The 22,858-nt window shown below is 45.8% G+C and overlaps 1 protein-coding gene across 1 annotated transcript in view; it reads left to right on the top strand.

Moving 5' to 3' along the window:
- LOC117501446 overlaps window positions 1-22,858 on the top strand; it is a 190,361-nt gene that overhangs the window by 26,809 nt on the left and 140,694 nt on the right. Inside the window, 1 exon segment of the mRNA XM_034160351.1 lies at window positions 20,840-20,949. Coding sequence (XP_034016242.1) covers window positions 20,840-20,949 — 110 coding nt within the window.

Here is a 22,858-nt window from a genome sequence, read left to right as displayed (position 1 = left end):
AATTGTTTAACAGCTTGGGCATGTTCCAACTTGCCCGTTAAGGTTTCCAACGGAGGTGTTTTTCCTGTCGCGACCCCCCGCGGTCGGGTCTGGCCCGTCATGCGACTCTGCCCGCACGTTCTTTCATTACAAAATGTCCATTAACAATGGAATGTCCGAATAAACTCCTCATGCCGACTTCTTCTGAAAGTTCTCTGTTCTCTGACGACTTACTGGGTCAACAGAGCCTGAAATGTGGAAGTTTTCAACTTGAAACAGCGAGACTCTGCCGCCTCGAAGCGCAGATCGTCGTCAGGCGCCGTGGGTCGTCCTTAAAGCGACACTACCAGACCAAAATCTCTCATCAGCCATTAAAATTTTTACTGAAAACCAGCTGAATTTATCGAATGGTGTCCACTCAGTTGTGCCTTACAGCTTTTGAAAATTTTTTTATCAAACAAAGCAGCAGTCTCTGAGCCATTCCTAAACAATGAAAAAAACGACGAGAGGGTGGGCCACTCCTCACTCAAAGACTGCCCACAGGCGAATGACCGACAGCCATGAAAAAAACTCTCGCATGCCCACAAGGGTTCAAGCATGTCTGATGTAATCACACATGATTCAAATCCATATGGTTTTTGAAAAAAATAATAAGGTCGGATACTTTTCTAATAGACCTCGTATATATATATATATATATATATATATATATATATATATATATATATATATATATATATATATATATATATATATATATATAAAATTATATATATATATAAAATTATTTTACAATTTTGAAGAAGAAGAATCTGCAAAGAGAAAAAAAACTTGATGAGTTTCTGCAACTGTTGATACCAAAATTGTAAAATTATTCATGCGACTTTTGATATTATACATATTGGAAACCAAGGAGTGTACCAAAATTGTGTTCACCCTATGTGTGTGAGTGTGTGTGTGTGTGTGTGTGTGTGTGTGATATATATATATATATATATATATATATATATATATATATATATATATATATATATATATATATATATATATATATATATATATATATATATATATATATATAGCGGCTGCACTCTGCAGTGTTGTTGTGACTCTGCCCATTCGCTCCCCTCGGGACACGAACTCATGATCCTCGGCATGGTGGGGTATTTATTTAGTCAGCCCGTTTGTACAAGTTCTCCTACTTAGAACGATGAGAGAGGTCTGTAATTTTCATCATAGGTACACTTCAACTATGAGAGACAAAATGAGAAAAAAAAATCCAGGAAATCACACTGTAGAATTTTTAAAGCATTTATTTGTAAATTATGGTGGAAAATAAGTATTTGGTCAATAACAAACAAACAACAAAGATTTCTGGCTCTCACAGACCTGTAACAACTTCTTTAAGAAGCTCTTCTGTCCTCCACCTGTTATCTGTATTAATGGCACCTGTTTGAACTCGTTATCTGTATAAAAGACACCTGTCCACAGCCTCAAACAGTCAGACTCCAAACTCAACCACGACCAAGACCAAAGAGTTGTCGAAGGACACCAGGAAGAACATTGTAGACCTGCACCAGGCTGGGAAGAGTGAATCTACAATAGTCAAGCAGGTTGGTGTGAATAAATCAACTGTGGGAGCAATTGTAAGAAAATGGAAGACATACAAGACCATTAATAATCTCCCTCAAGCTGGGGCTCCACGCAAGATGTCATCCGTGGGGTCAAAATGATCATGAAAACGGTGAACAAAAATCCCAGAAGTACACGGAGGGACCTAATGAATGACCTGCAGAGAGCTGGGACCAAAGTAACAAAGGCTACACACTACGCAGAGAGGGACACAAATCCTGCAGTGCCAGGCGTGTCCCCCTACTTAAGCCAGTACATGTCCAGACCTGTCTGAAGTTTGCCAGAGAGCATGTGGATGATCCAGAAGGGGATTGGGAGACTATCACGTGGTCAGATCAATCAATCAATCAATTTTTTTTTTATATAGCGCCAAATCACAACAATCAGTTGCCCCAAGGCGCTTCATATTGTAAGGCAAGGCCATACAATAATTATGTAAAACCCCAACGGTCAAAACGACCCCCTGTGAGCAAGCACTTGGCTACAGTGGGAAGGAAAAACTCCCTTTTAACAGGAAGAAACCTCCAGCAGAACCAGGCTCAGGGAGGGGCAGTCTTCTGCTGGGACTGGTTGGGGCTGAGGGAGAGAACCAGGAAAAAGACATGCTGTGGAGGGGAGCAGAGATCGATCACTAATGATTAAATGCAGAGTGGTGCATACAGAGCAGAAAGAAAAAGAAACAGTGCATCATGGGAACCCCCCAGCAGTCTACGTCTATAGCAGCATAACTAAGGGATGGTTCAGGGTCACCTGATCCAGCCCTAACTATAAGCTTTAGCAAAAAGGAAAGTTTTAAGCCTAATCTTAAAAGTAGAGAGGGTGTCTGTCTCCCTGATCTGAATTGGGAGCTGGTTCCACAGGAGAGGAGCCTGAAAGCTGAAGGCTCTGCCTCCCATTCTACTCTTACAAACCCTAGGAACTACAAGTAAGCCTGCAGTCTGAGAGCGAAGCGCTCTATTGGGGTAATATGGTACTACGAGGTCCCTAAGATAAGATGGGACCTGATTATTCAAAACCTTATAAGTAAGAAGAAGAATTTTAAATTCTATTCTAGAATTAACAGGAAGCCAATGAAGAGAGGCCAATATGGGTGAGATATGCTCTCTCCTTCTAGTCCCCGTCAGCACTCTAGCTGCAGCATTTTGAATTAACTGAAGGCTTTTTAGGGAACTTTTAGGACAACCTGATAATAATGAATTACAATAGTCCAGCCTAGAGGAAATAAATGCATGAATTAGTTTTTCAGCATCACTCTGAGACAAGACCTTTCTAATTTTAGAGATATTGCGTAAATGCAAAAAGGCAGTCCTACAAATTTGTTTAATATGCGCTTTGAATGACATATCCTGATCAAAAATGACTCCAAGATTTCTCACAGTATTACTAGAGGTCAGGGTAATGCCATCCAGAGTAAGGATCTGGTTAGACACCATGTTTCTAAGATTTGTGGGGCCAAGTACAATAACTTCAGTTTTATCTGAGTTTAAAAGCAGGAAATTAGAGGTCATCCAGGTCAGATGAAACCAACTTTTTAGTAAAAACTCAACTCGTTGTGTTTGGAGGAAGAAGAATGCTGAGTTGGATTCCAAGAACACCATATCTACTGTGAAGCATGGGGGTGGAAACATCATGCTTTGGGGCTGTTTTTCTGCAAAGGGGACAGGATGACTGATCTGTGTTAAGGGAAGAATGAACGGGGCCATGTATCATGAGATTTTAAGTCAAAACCTCCTTCCATCAGTGAGAGCATTGAAGATGCAATGTGGCTGGGTCTTCCAGCATGACCATTGTGTGGTTCCCAAATCAGACCCCCTCTACACCCTGGCTGTGCCTAGAAATTCTGTCCATAAAGGTAATGAACAGAACCGGTGACAAAAGGCAGCCCTGGCGGAGGCCAACGTGCACTGGAAACAGGTTTGACTTACTACTGGCAATGCGAACCAAGCTCCTGCTGTGGTCGTACAGGGACCGGATAGCCCTTAGCAAAGGACCCCGGACCGTGTACTCCCAGAGCACCCCCTAAAGAGTGCCTCGAGGGACATGGTCAAACGCCTTCTCCAGATTCACAAAGAACATGTGGACTGGTTGGGCGAACTCCCATGAACCCTTGAGCACCTGATGGAGGGTGTAGCGCTGGTCCAGTGTGCCTTGACCAGGATGAAAACCACACTGCTCCTCCAGAATTCGAGGTTCGACTATCGGTCGAATTCTCCTTTCCAGCACCCTGGAATAGACCTTACCGGGGAGGCTGAGGAGTGTGATCCCCCTATAGTTGGAACACACCCTCCGGTCCCCCTTCTTAAACAGAGGGACCACCACCCTGGTCTGCCAGTCCAGGGGTACTGTCCCCGACCGCCAAGCGATGTTGCAGAGAAGTGTCAACCAGGACAGTCCCACAACATCCAGAGACTTAAGGTACTCAGGACGGATTTCGTCCACCCCAGGAGCCTTGCCACCAAGGACCTTTCTGACCACCTCGGTGACTTCAGCCTGGGTGATGGATGAGTCCGCCTCCGAGTCCCCAGTCTCTGCTTCCTTGTCGGAAGACGTGACGATGGGATTGAGGAGATCCTCGAAGTATTTCTTCCACCGCCCAACAACATCCCCAGTCAGGGTCAGCAGCTCCCCACCCATACTATAGATAGTGTTGGTGGAGAGCTGCTTCCGCCTCCTGAGGTGTCGGACGGTTTGCCAGAATTTCTTCGAGGCTGACCAATAATCCTCCTCCATGGCCTCTCCGAACTCCACCCAGACCCGAGTTTTTGCTTCTGCAACCGCACAGGCTGCAGCATGCCTGGCCTGCCGGTACCTGTCAGCTGCCTCCAGGGTCCCACCTACCAACAAAGACAAGTAGGACTCCTTCTTCAGCTTGACGGCATTCTTTACTTCCGGTGTCCACCACCGGGTTCGGGGATTGCCGCCGCGACAGGCACCAGAGACCTTGCGACCACAGCTCCAGGCGGCTGCATCAACATTGGAGGTGGAGAACATGGTCCACTCAGACTCCATGTCTCCAACCTCCCCCTGGATCTGGGAGAAGCTCTTCCGGAGGTGGGAGTTGAAGACCTCGCTGACAGAGGGTTCCGCCAGTCATTCCCAGCAGACCCTCACAATATGTTTGGGCCTGCCAGGTCTGACCGGCTTCCTCCCCTCCCAGCGGATCCAACTCACCACCAGGTGGTGATCGGTCGACAGCTCAGCCCCTCTCTTTACCCGAGTGTCTGAGACACGTGGCCGAAGGTCAGATGATATGACTACAAATTTGATCATCGACCTCAGGCTCAGGGTGTCCTGGTGCCACGTGCACTTATGGACACCCCTGTGCTCGAACATGGTGTTCATGATGGACAAACTGACTAGCACAGATGTCCAACAACTGAACACCACTCGGGTTCAGATCGGGGAGGCCGTGCTTCCCAATCACGCCCCTCCAGGTCTCACTGTCACTGCCCACGTGGGCGATGAAGTCCCCCAGGAGAACAATAGAGTCCCCGGTTGGAGCACTATCTAGTACCCCTCCCAGAGACTCCATGAAGGTTGGTTACTCTGCACTGCTGCTTGGTTCATAGACTGAGACAACAGTGAGAGACCCGTCCCCAACCCGAAGGCGTAGGGACATAACCCTCTCATTCACGGGGGTGAACTCCAACACATGGCGACTAAGCTGGGGAGCAATAAGCAATGCTACCCCAGCCCACTGCCTCTCCTCGTGAGCAATGCCAGAAAAGTGGAGCATCCAGCCCCTCTCCAGGAGTTGGGCACCAGAGCCCAAGCTGTGCGTGGAGGTGAGCCCGACTATCTCTAGTCGGTACCTCTCAACCTCCTGCACAAGCTCAGGCTCCTTCCCCCCAGCAAGGTGACGTTCCATGTCCCAACAGCTAGAAGCTGTGAGTGCAGACCTGCCCACCCGCCCTCGACTGCCACCTAGTCCTCTCTGCACCCGACCCCCATGGCCCCATCTGCAGGTGGGGAACCCACAGGAGGGCGGGCCCACATTGCTCTTTTGGGCGCTAAGACCTGACCACCAGGCACTCGCGCGCGAGCCCCAACCCCAGGCCTGGCTTCTGGGTGGGACCCCGGCTTCTCCATACCAGGCGACGTCTCGGTGCTTGATTTCATGTCGGTCATGGGAGCTTTTGAACTCCCCTTTGTCTTGCCCATCACCTAGAACCTGTTTGCCATGGCAGACCCTACCAGGGGCACGAAGCCCTGACAACGTAGCTCCTAGGATCATCCGGGAACGCAAACTCCCCCACCATGATAAGGTGGCAGTTCGAGGGGGAGCTCCTGTTTCCTCCCACAGCTAAAGACATGCAGGTTAGGTGGAGTGTAAACTTTATAATTGCCCAGGTCTCCCTTGCAACAGAGATCTTGTTCTCAATGGGGCTAACCTGGTTAAATAAAGGTTAAATAAAAAATAAAAATTAACACATTTCTGGGGGGACAAGTTTTAACAACAGACAGGAATAGAGTGTAGCACATGGGCACACCACAGCATGTGCTGCTACAATTGCCCAGTGTTACATTTTTATGTAAATCCTATGAAATTATCCAATTTATTTTTCAAGAATTATAAGGCAAAAAAGATGAACTGTGATGATTTTATCCTCGACATCATGAAACCAGGAAATATTTAAATGTTCATATTCCACCTACCAGTTGGATCCGCTGGGAGGGTAGGAAGCCGGTCAGACCTGGCAGGCCCAAACATGTTGTGAGGGTCTGCTGGGAACGACTGGCGGAACCCTCTGTCAGCGAGGTCTTCAACTCCCACCTCCGGGAGAGCTTCTCCCAGATCCCGGTGGAGGTTGGAGACATGGAGTCCGAGTGGACCATGTTCTCCACCTCCATTGTCGATGTGGCTGCTCGTAGCTGTGGTCGCAAGGTCTCTGGTGCCTGTCGCGGCAGCAATCCCCGAACCCGGTGGTGGACACTGGAAGTAAGGGATGCCGTCATGCTGAAGAAGGAGTCCTACTTATCTTTGTTGGTAGGTGGGACCCCGGAGGCAGCTGACAGGTACCGGCAGGCCAAGCATGCCACAGCCCGTGCAGTCGCAGAGGCAAAAACTCGGGTCTGGGAGGAGTTCGAGGAGGCTATGGAGGAGGACTATCGGTCGGCCTCGAAGAGATTCTGGCAAACCGTCCGACGCCTCATGAGGCGGAAGCAGCTCTCCACCAGCACTGTTTACGGTGCGGGTGCTCGAGGGTTCATGGGAGTTTGCCCAACCAGTCCACATGTGTTTTGTGGATCTGGAGAAGGCATTCGACCGTGTCCCTCAGGGCACCCTGTGGGGAGTGCTCCGGGGGTATGGGGTCCGGGGTCCTTTGTTAAGGGCTATCCGGTCCCTGTACAACCGCAGCAGGAGCTTGGTTCGCATTGCCGGTAGTAAGTCAACCCTGTTTCCAGTGCACGTTGGCCTCCGCCAGGGCTGCCCTTTGTCACCGGTTCTGTTCATTATTTTTATGGACAGAATTTCTAGGCGCAGCCAGGGTGTAGAGGGGGTCTGGTTTGGGAACCACAGAATCTCATCTCTGCTGTTTGTGGACGATGTGGTTCTGTTGGCTTCGTCAAATCAGGACCTTCAGCGTGCACTGGGGCGGTTTGCAGCCGAGTGTGAAGCGTCCAGGATGAAAATCAGCACCTCCACATCCGAGGCTATGGTTCTCGACCGGAAAAAGGTGCTTTGCCCTCTTCAGGTCGGTGGAGTGTCCTTGCCTCAAGTGTAGGAGTTTAAGTATCTTGGGGTCTTGTTTACGAGTGAGGGACGGATGGAGCATGAGATCGATAGACAGATCGGTGCAGCATCTGCAGTGATGCGGTCGCTGTATCGGACCGTCATGGTGAAGAGAGAGCTGAGTAGGGGGCAAAGCTCTCGATTTACCGATCGATCTACGTTCCGATCCTCACCTATGGTCATGAGATTTGGCTCATGACCAAAAGAACGAGATCGCGAGTACAAGCGGCCGAGATGAGTTTCCTCCGCAGGGTGGCTGGGCGCTCCCTTAGAGATAGGGTGAGGAGCTTGGTCACTTGGGAGGAGCTCGGAGTCGTGCCGCTGCTCCTCCACGTCGAAAGGAGTCAGTTGAGGTGGCTCTGGCATCTTTTCCGGATGCCCCCTGGACGCCTCGCTGGAGAGGTTTTCTGGGCACATCCCACTGGGAGGAGGCCCCGGGGAAGACCCAGGATATGCTGGAGGGACTACATCTCTCGGCTGGCTTGGGAACGCCTTGGGGTTCCCCTGGAGGAGCTGGGGGAGGTGTGTGTGTGGATCGGGAGGTCTGGGCGGCTTTGCTTGAGCTGCTGCCCCTGCGACCCGACTCCGGATAACGTGGAAGAAAATGGATGGATGGATGGATATTCCACTTACAGATTTTTTTTTCCCCCTTAAAGGATGATGGTGCACTAATGAACAAAAACAGGTTAGAGGTCCAGGCAGAACCGGATAGGTTCAAGCTATGGACCCAAATGCTGGGAGCAAGGAACAGAACTGGTTCTGAATGAAAAGTTGTTTATTTACAAAAAGGGAAATAATAATGCTACACTGGGGGTGCCTGCAGAGTGAAGAGTCAGCCCGCTCGTGGCGGTGATAAAATAGGGAGCTGCAGGTTCCCAAGCCAGTCTTGTAAATGAACCAAAATCTTGAGAAGTTTAGAGTCAGGGACCAGGTGGGATGCACGGAGCTGAAACCAGGAACTAGGAGAATGGATGATAAAGATGGTGAGTGATTGCACTCGTAACACAGGATTCCTACAACAGTTCACAGGAGGCTTAACACATAAGTGTTCACAGTTCTGGAAATAATGTTCTCCATTTAGGAAATAAGGTTTACTGCTCAGGAATCATTCACAGATCATGAATTATCTTCTGATGTCAGAGGTCAAGTGCTGTGCTTCTGTGATGCAGTTCCAATTAAGCGGGACTTGATGGCTTGAAAAGTTCTTAATAGTTCAATGTCAGAGTTCATACAGTTCTTGGGAATAGTTCTTAGACATGCACAGTCAAAGGCAGGAATGAGTGAGAGCAGGATCCCACAGAGACATGAAGGAATTTAAGTGGAGCGGAACAGAGCCGCGCGCTCTGAGCTGAGAGCCAAAGAGTTCCAAAGTGACATTGCTGTGCAGGTAGACGTGGAGCCAGGGATCAGGGCAGCGTGGGAGCCGCTAAGGACTGCGTCTGGAACACCAGGAAAGACAATACACTCTAATACAGGAATCAGAGAACTGGCCATGCAGGTTACCTTGAGTATACTGTAGTTGCGGGAAGCTCTGTTGTCTTAGTGCGTGGGAGCAGCTGGAAGATGAGGTCAAGGTCAGGAGTCTTGGAAAGCATCAGGCAGGACTGGAACACTAGATGATCGTCAAGTATCTGGCAACCGGTGTGCTGAAAGTTCTAGTTTAAATAGCCTGCTGCTCCTCAGCCACTCACACATGGGAGCTGTGCGGCTGTGATGAGCAGTAAGGCGCAGTAGGTCTGAATCGGCTCTGAGTGCACCATCTGGGGGAAAACTAACAAACTACAACTAGGTTAAAAACAGGATTGGGAGGCAGACCATGACACAGGCAGGCATATTTAGCAGGACAAAAGCATACAATTTAATTTCATTCAAGTTTTTATACATATACATTTTTTGTGGTTATTTTGAAAATTCTTTTTTGATTGCTCACTTTATAAAGACAGGAAACAGACCGAGAGATCAGAGACGTACAGCACAGGTGTTAGTCTTAAAGCGGACACGCTGTAGAATAGACGTTAAACATCTTCACCCCAAGGACACGCTCGATCTCAAAGTTCTGCTCGATTTTCAGCAGCCTCTTTTTTAATGTCAGATTGTTTTATTTATTGAAAAATTGTATATTTTTTCTTGGTATTATTAAATCAGGACAGACTACACAGACACTTGTGGTCACGTCCAGCTGTTTAGACGGATGAGTCAGAAAACGCTGGGAGAGAGAGGTCGTCTGTCGTCACTGCAGGCAGTGTGTTGTGTGTGTGTGTGTGTGTGCTGCACACATTGTCCGTTTGTGTTGTTTGATGTGTTTCAGCTGGACTCCAGAATGCAGCAGGATCCAAAAAAAAGCACTGAATTGCTGAGTGTGAAAAGAATTATTGAGGAAAAATAAATCATTGAATTCAACAAATTGATTTAAATAATCAAAATTTTTCATATGTTTTCTTATGTATTGATCTCCAGTTATAATAATAATAATAATAATAATAATAATAATAATAATAATAATAATAATAATAATAATAATATGAGCGGAGTCCCAAACAGGAAGTGACAAATTTTGAGTCCACAGTGAAACAGGAAATGTCAAATGTTGAACACTTCCTGGCATGGGTGGAGCTAGAGTGGAGGTCAAGGTTGGACTGGACTCCCCTGAAATCTGATTGGACACAGATGATTAACAAGTCATGACACTGCACGTTTGGTTGAAAAGAGCTGCATTTTGAAATCAGTAAGTCACACTGACTGCTAAGTTCTTCCTGTCCAGTAGTTGGTCCTGTGTACCACAAAAACTTCTAATCCACCTTAGTAGAAGAAGAAAATGTTTGACTCAGATTTGAACTGAACACGTATAGCGTCAGATCAGTGACAATACCCCACTCGAAAAAATGCATTCACGAGTAGATATTAACTATGCTCGTGCAAATTATCACTCCACGACTGCAAATGATCTCTGCACATGCGTGCAAAGGTGCTGCAAGGACCAGCACTCCCTCGCCCGCTCAAACTTGATTTCTGCTCGCACAAAGTTTATTTCTGCTCGCACGAAGTTTATTTCTGCTCACGCGCAGAGAATTCATGCTTGCTCTTTTGAAACTTATGGCACTATGGGGGTGGGATTATGGCACTATGGGGGAAGGAACCAGGTCGGCACTGGCTCTGCTGTGATTGCTGTCTCTTGAGAGTAAGATTTGATTGACAGACCTCCTCTGATGCAGAAGTCAGTCAGAGACAACGCCATTAAGTGATTACCACCTTGTTTCTGCTTAAAACTTCACTCCAGTCATCATCTATCTCAGCGACAGATCTCTGAAGCTTCTGTACAACAATCATTTCTACATAAATTCAGCATTATTTCATAACATTTTAAGTCCTAAAAAAAGTCCTAAAAATCACCTCCTGACACCGGTGCATCTGCAGACTGACTCTGTACACCCGAACCGATCAAAGGGAATAATGTAATTTTTAACCATCAGATAACAAATTAAAACCTCTTAAATCACGAGCAAACCATGATGCCACCACCTCCCTGAAGGAGGAGCCCATAGTGCCATAAGTTTCAAGCGAGTGAGCAGGAATTCTCTGCACGCGAGCAGAAAACAACTTCATGGGAGCAGAAATCAAGTTCGACTGGGCGGGGGGAGTGCTGGTCCTCGTGTGCAGCAGAGATAATTTGGGCATGCGCGCAGAGTGATTATTTGAGCGCACACAGTTAATATCTATGCGTGGACACATTTTTTATGAGAGTGGGGTTTTGTCACTGATCTGACGCCATAAACATGTCGCTTGAAGCATGGACTAATAATGACACCAAAGTTATATTGATGAGTAAACGACTGTATTTTATGCCAGAAATGAGGTCCAGGTAGTTAAAAGCATCATTTCTATTAAATTTCGGTTGTCTTATATATGCGTGTGTCTCCAGTGATTTTAAACGAGTAGGCAGCCATTGATTGAATAACCTCTTAATTTTGCTCTCCGAATGACACCAGGATGATGCATTTCACTTAAAAATACACATGCCACTTCTGTACTCAGAAGTATTGGAACGCTTGGCATTCCACACATTTTAATTTGTTCATGCCATTTCAAATACAAATAAATCTAAAGTTATCTTCTTTAAACTCAAACTGAAAGCAAATCTCTACAACTTGCTATACATTAATTAAAAATATAAAATCCAGCTCCCTGATGAAGTGGTGTAGAGGAGGATTTTCTTAAAAAGAAGATATGATAGTTCAGTTACAATTTGCCAGAAAGTACATTTGAGATGTAAGCCTAGATTTGATGTTTTGTCAGGTTTGACCTTGGCTCTGGGTCTAGGTCTAAGTTCATTGCTTCATTTCTTCAAGGTTTTTGGCTTTACTTGGCATATGTTTACACTTTATCTTTTAAGTCTCAGTTTATTGCTTTTCTTTGTATAACCCCAATTCCAATGAAGTTGGGACGTTGTGTAAAATGTAAATAAAAACAGAATACAATGATTTGCAAATCATCTTCAACCTATATTCAATTCAATACTGACACCACAAAGACATATTTAATGTTCAAACTGATAAACGTTGCTTTTGTGCAAAATATTTGCTCATTTTGAATTTTTTTGCAAGTGAAAAACTGGCATTCCTCAGGGATGTATTCTGGTGGCTACAACATTCAATGGTTGCACGAAGGATTTATTTACCAGAAAACAGATTAAGTTCATGACTGAAGAGCTGTAATACCCCTGCCTACTGAAGCTGTTATGCCCCCCCCCCCCCCCCGGGATCATTGTGTTTTCACGCCGTCTGTCTGTAAACTTTTAGTTTCACCACAGTAACTACAGAACGCTTTGTCTGATTGAAACCGTTTCCTGGTGGTGTGTTTGGTTTCTGGCTACAGGGTGGGGTAAGAGGGCCACATGCCAGTCGTAAACTGCATTCATGCACAATAGAAATAGACCACATACTACCTTTAAAACACCGGCCTTTCACTGTTGAAATAATTCCAGACTTCACTATCAGCTCGATTATAAAACCAAACACCAGAGTAACGTACGGGCGGAGGCGTGTGCGGCGGTTACATTTATTTCTAAACATATTGTAAGTTCTGTCTTTAACATTTAGGGCCGTTTTAATGCTGACCAGGCCTGGATCTGCTTTTGCAGATGAAGGGAATGTGATGAGAAAGCATGATGCTGTAGCAGCACAGTCATGTTTGAGAGAAGGATGTGGTTTTGCAGAGTATATGAAAAACATTACCACGTTACTAATGGAGCTTCTGCAAAGCCAGGATCCTGGATTCTCTGGTAACTGTGGGACAAAACAGGTCAAGTCTTTTCAGTTTGTGTCCCGCTGCTGCAGTGAAGGAGCACGAAGGCTGTCATTCCAGCCTAATGAGTGCTGGAACAGGATTGTTTGAACAGCTTCTGGTGAAATGGGGAGGTCCTGAGGCAGGGGTCCAAGTCCAAACCAACAATAGTTCCTTTTCATGAAGGTGGCTCGACTCCGAGCTGAACGTCTGTAATAGATCTGCTTCTGCTCAGGGACTGCAGTAGTCAAAGCAATAACCGTGATATTAATAACTTTGGAAATCTGAGCGCTACTGACGTTCAGCGTCCGCGAGGCTTTAAAAGTTTGGAGAGAAGTGCTGAAGGAGTCTCCTTATGAGGGAATGTTCAGTGACGGACAGAAAGACCATTCTATTTGACAGCATGTGTGTGCGCGTGCGTGTGCGCGTGTGCTCGCTCTATAGGCCGTGTATTTAGACAGCAGAGTCCAGAGGAGTGCTGTGATCCTGGTCCGGTCAGTGAGGCTGCAGAGTGACTAAAGATGCCAGATGTTCTTCACACGTGCCTCCTCAGAAATGTAATCCATCCAACATGTCCTGAAGAAGAGCAGGTGGTTCAGTGAGACAAGGACTTGACCTAAGAGTATGTAGACCCTGGGTTTGATTCCCACTCATGCTGCCTGTCTGTGACACTTCATCTGCATAGTCTCAGTCCACCCAGAAGTAAGTGGGCACCGTCCTCAGCTGGGGCAGGTGTGTCAATCCCTCAATGGTGAGGACGATTTTCTCTTGATTGATTCACCATCCCAGTGGAAGCAGAGAAAATCTACACGCAGATCCACAGACATCTGTATGTGGGTTTGTTTAACGTGGGAATGTTGTTGCACGCAAACAAACACACGGTCGTTGAGAGATCCTTAGTCTGATCCAATGGCTGGGAAATCCCAGACGATCCAGGTCTGAGGTTCTGCTGCAGCATCCATCCACCTACACAAACCATCACCTCGTCCACCTGATCTGTCTTGTGTTCAGGGTTCCCGTTGGGTCTTCATGGTGGCCACGGGGTCTTCACTGTAGTGGCCACAGAGTTCACAAGATCCCACCATATGTGGGGCAACAAGCACACGGCCGGGGCAGTAACCTGTGATGGACTGGTGTCCCGTCCAGGGGAAGTCATAGACTCTTATCGCCAGTGTTGGTCAAGTTACTTGGAAATATTAATTAGTTACTGATTACTTATTTTCAGAAACAAGAAGCAGAACCTGAAAGTGCTGTAAAGCCATGGATAGACCTTTCAGCCGAATTCTATTCTTTCTGCATATTCATCATATGACATTGAATCAAATGAAACACTTTCTTAAAACATGTTTGATTCGTTTCACTCTTTAACTTTATGCACATTCCATCAAGCAAGAATTCAATTCAATGCAGCCTCCAACTTGAAGAAAATTGTTGAACGTGCACATTAGACCATACTTTAATAAAATAAAATATCAATACTGTTTGAGATTTAATTTTGGTTGAGGCTTTTTTGACCTCTTTATTTTGATCTTCTGTTGCTGTTATGATTAATATTCATTATTAATGATGACCAATGTCCCAGATATTGAACAGGGGATGAAGAATTTCTCTGTGATTATATTCTATAATTATGATCATTTTACTCACTGCTTAAAATGAATCTGCCCATTTGAATAGTATAATAATTTCACAAATCCACCTCAGTCAATTATCAAATAGTTATTTTGACATCTTGAAGGTTGGCTGATATTCTGTAGAGGTCAAGTGTCTTTGACATCAGACTTGTGAGTGTTGCTAGTAAAGCCCCATAGATGCACTCGTCCTCTTGTTAAATGTCCAAGGCTCATGTCAGTAGTGTGCCTTAATTCAGAGGGTAGCAACATGACGAGTCAAAAAAAAAAAAAAAGTTACGTGACTCATGGTGCCATCTTGGGCCAAATTCGCATTCGCTGGTAATGTGTCTGCATGTAAATCCAGCTATTTAATTTATTTATTCTCTGAAAATGTCAGGTTGTTGTGCATTTGGAGGCACAAATAGACACAACATGGGCTTCAAGATGTACAGATTCCCTTCAGATCCAAACAGAAGAATAATTTGAGAAAGGGTTAGTCAGCCATGTGGGATGGAAGTGACTTCATCATCAAAGCTTTGAGATGTAAATTTATTGTTCAGTCCCATGTACAGTAAAACTCACCTAAACCGTCATCGTATAAACCAGATATTCACAGTCACCAGTTGTATTATTTTCCATGGAATAAACACCGTATATAACGGATTTTGTATAACAGATTTTGTGCTCACATCAGATAAATGTCCCATCTGATCCCAATGTATTTCCATTAAAATCCCCTAGCAGTCTGGACGTGCACAGTAACAGAAGTACAAATTAAAGTTCAGCTCTGACACTCGCCAATTTGAAGAAAGTGGGACTGGAGTCATTTCTGTGATTAAAAGCCCAAACATTTATTTTTTTCACACCGCCTGATGTGCACCTGTTAAATCAGACACAAAAGGCTGTGATTTGACATTTTTCTGCTTTCAGTGCTTCATATGCCATCATATTATAATAGTTTTTGCAGTGCACACGCAGATTACATTTCAGGATCATATATGTTTGGCAGAAAGGTTTGCAACTTTACAACATGGAGTGGTGAAAGAGGAAATTGTTCATCTTACCTTTGATTTGGAGGTGATGATTGTAGAGGGAAAAGCTTGTTGAGGGTCAAATTAATCCAGAATAAAGCAAAATCCAGAGACGGAGAACTTATGAAATCTGTCACTTTTGAAATCTGTCATGCACGTTATTTCATGACACAGAGTTACAGAGCAGCAGCTGCATAAATCAGACTTTAAATTTATTTTTAAAAATCATCATATATTGTACATTTATGTAAATTTGATAGCTTAACTATTTTTATATTTATTTTGATAGTACCTGTACCTGGATGTATTGCTGTATGTGATTAAATTATTTAAAAATGTTGAAAACATTAAAGGTTCATTCAGTAGTTCGGCGCAGTTGGAACCAAAATGGCGTCATGTTCTGAGTTGATGACACTCTCTCAATAAAGGCAAGCTACATCACGGGGCAGTACTCTTGCAGAAATACTTACCCCCTTTCATTGAGGCACTTGTTTCCCAGTTTTACACACAGAGGATTTCAGCTCGTTCATGGGAATTGTGATGATTCTGGACAAGGCCTGGTACGGGGAATTCCACCTTGTGGATATGGGAACCATCCTGAGGCAGAGTTGCTCCACCTGTTAAATGATGATCAACTTGCTTTAGTCAAACCAGCAGTGCACTTTGAGATCCTACTCCGATATACAACCTCGGATTCTGCACACGAGTTTAGATGTTTGTCAACATCCTTTGTTGAAATCAGGTTAATTGTGTGTGGTGACTGTGATTGTGTGTGATGGTGTGTGGTGACTGTGATTGTGTGTGATGGTGTGTGATGACTGTGATTGTGTGTGATGGTGTGTGATGACTGTGATTGTGTGTGATGGCGTGTGGTGACTGTGATTGTGTGTGATGACTGTGATTGTGTGTGATTGTGTGTGATGACTGTGATTGTGTGTGATTGTGTGTGATGACTGTGATTGTGTGTGATTGTGTGTGATGGCGTGTGGTGATTGTGATTGTGTGTGGTGACTGTGATTGTGTGTGATGACTGTGATTGTGATTGTGTGTGATGCCGTGTGGTGACTGTGATTATGTGTGATGACTGTGATTGTGTGTGATGGCGTGTGGTGACTGTGATTGTGTGTGATGACTGTGATTGTGTGTGATTGTGTGTGATGGCGTGTGATGACTGTGATTGTGTGTGATGGTGTGTGGTGACTGTGATTGTGTGTGATGGTGTGTGATGACTGTGATTGTGTGTGATGGTGTGTGATGACTGTGATTGTGTGTGATGGCGTGTGGTGACTGTGATTGTGTGTGATGACTGTGATTGTGTGTGATGACTGTGATTGTGTGTGATGGTGTGTGGTAACTGTGATTGTGTGTGGTGACTGTGATTGTGTGTGGTGACTGTGATTGTGTGTGATGACTGTGATTGTGTGTGATGGCGTGTGGTGACTGTGATTGTGTGTGATGACTGTGATTGTGTGTGATTGTGTGTGATGGCGTGTGATGACTGTGATTGTGTGTGATGGTGTGTGGTGACTGTGATTGTGTGTGATGGTGTGTGATGACTGTGATTGTGTGTGATGGTGTGTGATGACTGTGATTGTGTGTGATGGCGTGTGGTGACTGTGATTGTGTGTGATGACTGTGATTGTGTGTGATGACTGTGATTGTGTGTGATGGTGTGTGGTAACTGTGATTGTGTGTGGTGACTGTGATTGTGTGTGGTGACTGTGATTGTGTGTGATGACTGTGATTGTGTGTGATTGTGTGTGATGGCGTGTGGTGATTGTGATTGTGTGTGGTGACTGTGATTGTGTGTGATGACTGTGATTGTGTGTGATTGTGTGTGATGGCGTGTGGTGACTGTGATGGTGTGTGGTGACTGTGATTGTGTGTGATTGTGTGTGATGACTGTGATTGTGTGTGATTGTGTGTGATGACTGTGATGTGTGTGATTGTGTGTGATGGCGTGTGGTGACTGTGATTGTGTGTGATGACTGTGATGGTGTGTGGTGACTGTGATTGTGTGTGATGACTGTGATGGTGTGTGATTGTGTGTGATGGCGTGTGGTGACTGATTGTGTGTGATGACTGTGATTGTGTGTGATTGTGTGTGATGGCGTGTGGTGACTGTGATTGTGTGTGATGACTGTGATTGTGTGTGATGACTGTGATGGTGTGTGGTGACTGTGATTGTGTGTGATGACTGTGATGGTGTGTGATTGTGTGTGATGGCATGTGGTGACTGTGATTGTGTGTGATTGTGTGTGATGACTGTGATGGTGTGTGATTGTGTGTGATGGCGTGTGGTGACTGTGATTGTGTGTGATTGTGTGTGATGACTGTGATGGTGTGTGATTGTGTGTGATGGCTTGTGGTGACTGTGATTGTGTGTGATTGTGTGTGATGACTGTGATGGTGTGTGATTGTGTGTGATGGCATGTGGTGACTGTGACTGTGTGTGATTGTGTGTGATGACTGTGATTGTGTGTGATTGTGTGTGATGACTGTGATGGTGTGTGATTGTGTGTGATGGCATGTGGTGACTGTGATTGTGTGTGATTGTGTGTAATGACTGTGATTGTGTGTGATGACTGTGATGGTGTGTGATGGCGTGTGATGACTGTGATTGTGTGTGATTGTGTGTGATGACTGTGATGGTGTGTGATTGTGTGTGATTGTGTGTGATGGCGTGTGATGACTGTGATTGTGTGTGATTGTGTGTGATGACTGTGATGGTGTGTGATTGTGTGTGATGGCGTGTGGTGACTGTGATTGTGTGTGATGGCGTGTGTGTCTGTGAGGTGTGATGTGTGTGATGTGTGGTGACTGTGATGTGTGTGATTGTGTGTGATGCGTGATGGTGCTGGATTGTGTGTGATGGCATGTGGTGACTTGACTGTGTGTGATTGTGGGTGATGACGTGATTGTGTGTGATTGTGTGTGATGACTGTGATGGTGTGTGTTGACTGTGATGGTGTGTGATGGTGTGTGATGGGTGTGTTGACTGTGATTGTGTGTGATTGTGTGCTGATGAGTGTGGGACTGTAATTGTGTGTGATGGCGTGTGGTTGGACTGTGATTGTGTGTGATGGCGTGTGTGGTGACTGTGATTGTGGTGATGGACTGTGATGGTGTGTGATGTGTGTGATGGTGTGTGATGACTGTGATTGTGTGTGATGTGGTATGGTGTGGGATGGTGTGTGATGTGTGTGATGGCATGTGTTGACTGTGATTGTGTGATTGTGTGTGATGACTGTGATGGTGTGTGTTTACTGTGATGGTGTGTGATTGTGTGTGATGGCGTGTGGTGACTGTGATTGTGTGATTGTGTGTGATGACTGTGATGGCATGTGTTGACTGTGATTGTGTGTGATGGCGTGTGGTGACTGTGATTGTGTGTGATGGCGTGTGATGACTGTGATTGTGTGTGATTGTGTGTGATGACTGTGATGGTGTGTGATTGTGTGTGATGGCGTGTGTTCACTGTGATTGTGTGTGATGGCGTGTGGTGACTGTGATTGTGTGTGATGGCGTGTGGTGACTGTGATTGTGTGATTGTGTGTGATGACTGTGATGGTGTGTGTTGACTGTGATGGTGTGTGATTGTGTGTGATGTCGTGTGATGACTGTGATTGTGTGTGATGACTGTGATGGTGTGTGATTGTGTGTGATGGCGTGTGTTGACTGTGATTGTGTGTGATGGCGTGTGGTGACTGTGATTGTGTGTGATGGCGTGTGGTGACTGTGATTGTGTGATTGTGTGTGATGACTGTGATAGCGTGTGTTGACTGTGATTGTGTGTGATGGCGTGTGGTGACTGTGATTGTGTGATTGTGTGTGATGACTGTGATGGTGTGTGATTGTGTGTGATGGCATGTGGTGACTGTGATTGTGTGTGATGACTGTGATGGTGTGTGATTGTGTGTGATGGTGTGTGGTGACTGTGATTGTGTGATTGTGTGTGATGGCATGTGGTGACTGTGATTGTGTGTGATGGCGTGTGGTGACTGTGATTGTGTGATTGTGTGTGATGACTGTGATGGCGTGTGTTGACTGTGATTGTGTGTGATGGCGTGTGGTGACTGTGATTGTGTGTGATGGCGTGTGGTGACTGTGATTGTGTGATTGTGTGTGATGACTGTGATGGTGTGTGATTGTGTGTGATGGTGTGTGGTGACTGTGATTGTGTGTGATGACTGTGATGGTGTGTGATTGTGTGTGATGGTGTGTGGTGACTGTGATTGTGTGTGATGACTGTGATGGTGTGTGATTGTGTGTGATGGCGTGTGGTGACTGTGATTGTGTGATTGTGTGTGATGACTGTGATGGTGTGTGATTGTGTGTGATGGCGTGTGGTGACTGTGATTGTGTGTGATGGCATGTGGTGACTGTGATTGTGTGATTGTGTGTGATGACTGTGATGGTGTGTGATTGTGTGTGATGGCGTGTGGTGACTGTGATTGTGTGATTGTGTGTGATGGTGTGTGGTGACTGTGATTGTGTGTGATGACTGTGATGGTGTGTGATTGTGTGTGATGGTGTGTGGTGACTGTGATGTGTGTGATGACTGTGATGGTGTGTGATTGTGTGTGATGGTGTGTGGTGACTGTGATTGTGTGTGATGACTGTGATGGTGTGTGATGTGTGTGATGGTGTGTGATGACTGTGATGGTGTGTGATGGTGTGTGATGACTGTGATGGCGTGTGATTGTGTGTGATGGTGTGTGATGACTGTGATGGTGTGTGATTGTGTGTGATGGTGTGTGGTGACTGTGATTGTGTGTGATGACTGTGATGGTGTGTGATTGTGTGTGATGGTGTGTGATGACTGTGATGGTGTGTGATGGTGTGTGATGACTGTGATGGCGTGTGATTGTGTGTGATGGTGTGTGATGACTGTGATGGTGTGTGATTGTGTGTGATGGTGTGTGGTGACTGTGATTGTGTGTGATTGTGTGTGATGGTGTGTGGTGACTGTGATTGTGTGTGATGACTGTGATGGTGTGTGATTGTGTGTGATGGTGTGTGATGACTGTGATGGTGTGTGATTGTGTGTGATGGCGTGTGGTGACTGTGATTGTGTGATTGTGTGTGATGGCGTGTGGTGACTGTGATTGTGTGTGATGGCAATTCTTAAATAACAGAACCAATATTCACTCAAGTCCAACAATAATCTTCATAGATATGGATTTTTTATTTATTTATTTATTTATTGGCTATTTGGCTAAAAATTTGGTGTTCATCATGAAAAATGGCGGCGATCATGGATCGTCACATGACTCTTCAGAAAAAAGTCAATGGCACCGGAGTGTGAATGTTTATGCTGGGTTTCATGGTCAGACCTTCATTTGAGCTATTTTTCTTTCATTTACTCCACTAATGTAACAAAGAGGACTGCGTCAGTGTCGAGTCAGAGGTCAGCTCTCACGACATTTTAAAACAGCCGGAAACGGGACGGTCACTTTTCCAGGTCTTACTTAATGTTCGTTTGTGACCCCAAAATGAACCCGGGTAGAAAGGTGATGTGTGTTTCAGTCATCTTCCTGACGACTGAGACTGTTTTCTGTGTTTTGCAGGTTATTGGTCGGAGCCCCGTATGAAATGAACGGTCCTTACCAGACGGGAGAGATTTACAAATGTTCTCTGAAACGGACCAACGGCAACAGTTGTTCCAAGCTCAACCTCGGTATGACGCCACACAGCACCTTCACCACGGCTCAGTCACAAACATGCATGTGTTTGTGTGTGCATGTGTTTATCTGGCTCAGCGTCAGGGTGGTCTGTGTCAGACACAGGTCTGGACCCCATTCACTCTGGTATGTTGGGTTCATGGTTTATGTGCGTTTCCACACACGTGTTGTAGCACGTGTCGCCACATGTTCCTCCATTCAGTGTTAACGGTAGAGTCAGGATGCAGACACCAAGAACAAACTCATGTCCAGATGCTGGAAGCTCATTGTGATGGAATGTTACACATCCAGTAAAGCTGCTCAGACCCTTTCAGGTCAAGTCGGGTCACCTCAGGTCAGGTCAGGTCAGTTCACGTCAGGTCTGTGAGGTCTGTTTTTCAGGTCAGGTCAGTTCACGTCAGGGCTGCGAGGCCTGTTTCATCTGCATCATCTACACTTCTCGGAAGCAGCCATCTGTTGCAGCCAGGTGAAACCTGGGCGTCCCCTTGGTCTCCTTCAGCCACTGAGGTCCTCAACATGGAGGCACCTGTGTGCTGGATCATGAACAAAGAAACCTGACACATGGCCAGAATGTCAGACCTGATGTTCTCTCATAATGTGACTGGTACTTTTATGAGGTAACCAGGGGCCTCATGTTCAAAGACTTGTGTGGATTTCCTACTGAAACATGGCGTACACCAAAACCCAGAAACTGGTGTAAGCCCAAAAATATTCAGATGTAACAAAGTGTGCATATGCATGGATCCAAGCATGTTCCGTTTGTACATCCCACTGAAGGTGGAATTGAGCACACATGCACATGTACCAAACTCAGCCCTGTCCACACCTCCCTCTGAATATGCAAATTTATTTAAATAGTTTGGTTGTGTCATGTTGACGGTACCATAAATGTGGAGTGTCGTATGTTTGATGACATCCACCATTATCTCTGTGTTGTCGCGTGTAAACATTGATGCACTTGTCGAGGCAGAGTGCAGAAAAGACAAAAGCTGTGGCTCGGTCTTGCTCATTTCACACAGCTCGGTGCGATGTGAAACAAAAGGAAATGAGTCAGTGTGTGTGTGTGTGTGTGTGTGTGTGTGTGTGTGAGGCTATATAAACGCTGAGGCTCAGAGCAGCGCACACACAATGAAATAAGAAAAAAAGGTTCAGACGGAGGATTTCAAAGGAGGGGACAGAGTGGAAGAATTCACCCCCTTCGACAAAAAAGTGACCACAGTAGTGGGTGACACAGATCTCACTGGAGGGGTGGGAGCCCATGAAGGTGACACGGGTCACCCCACGCTATAAATGTTGTCATTATACTGGTCATACAATAGGCTGGTCACAAGTGAAGTTTCACCGGTGAAGCTCTGGCTTCACCGCCCCTACTGGCCCCAACATCTCCACACCAGCTCCTGACCTCTGCCCGACTGGCCATGTCCTGACTGCCCCCTCTGCTACTGCCCAAATGTAGGAATGGAGTTCACCTGTCTTTGGTGTTGAGGTTTGTTCTGCAGCTCGAGTTTCACCAGGAAAACACAAAACAAATACACTCACTCACTCATCTTCAACCACTTACTCCAATTAAGGGTCACGGGGGGCTGGAGCCTGTCCCAGCAGTCACAGGGTGTGAGGCGGGTTCACCCTGGACAGGATGCCTGTCTGTCACAGGGACACATACAGACAAACAAACACATTCACACCTACAGACAATTTAAAGTTTGCAGTCCACCAAACCTGCATGTCTTTGGATGTGGGAGGAAGCTGAAGCAGCTGGAGGGAACCCACACAAACATGGGGAGAACATGCAAATTCCACACAGAAAGGACACAAGAAGGAATCAATCCCATGACCTTCTTGCTGTAAGGCAACAGTGCTAACCACTAAGCCACTGTGCTGCAAAACAAATACAAATAAATAAAA

The sequence above is a fragment of the Thalassophryne amazonica genome, chromosome 2 (assembly GCF_902500255.1).
Source record: "Thalassophryne amazonica chromosome 2, fThaAma1.1, whole genome shotgun sequence".
NCBI lineage: Eukaryota > Metazoa > Chordata > Actinopteri > Batrachoidiformes > Batrachoididae > Thalassophryne > Thalassophryne amazonica.
The sequence above is the reverse complement of the archived record's forward strand: the minus strand, read 5'-3'. Positions and strand labels throughout refer to the sequence as shown.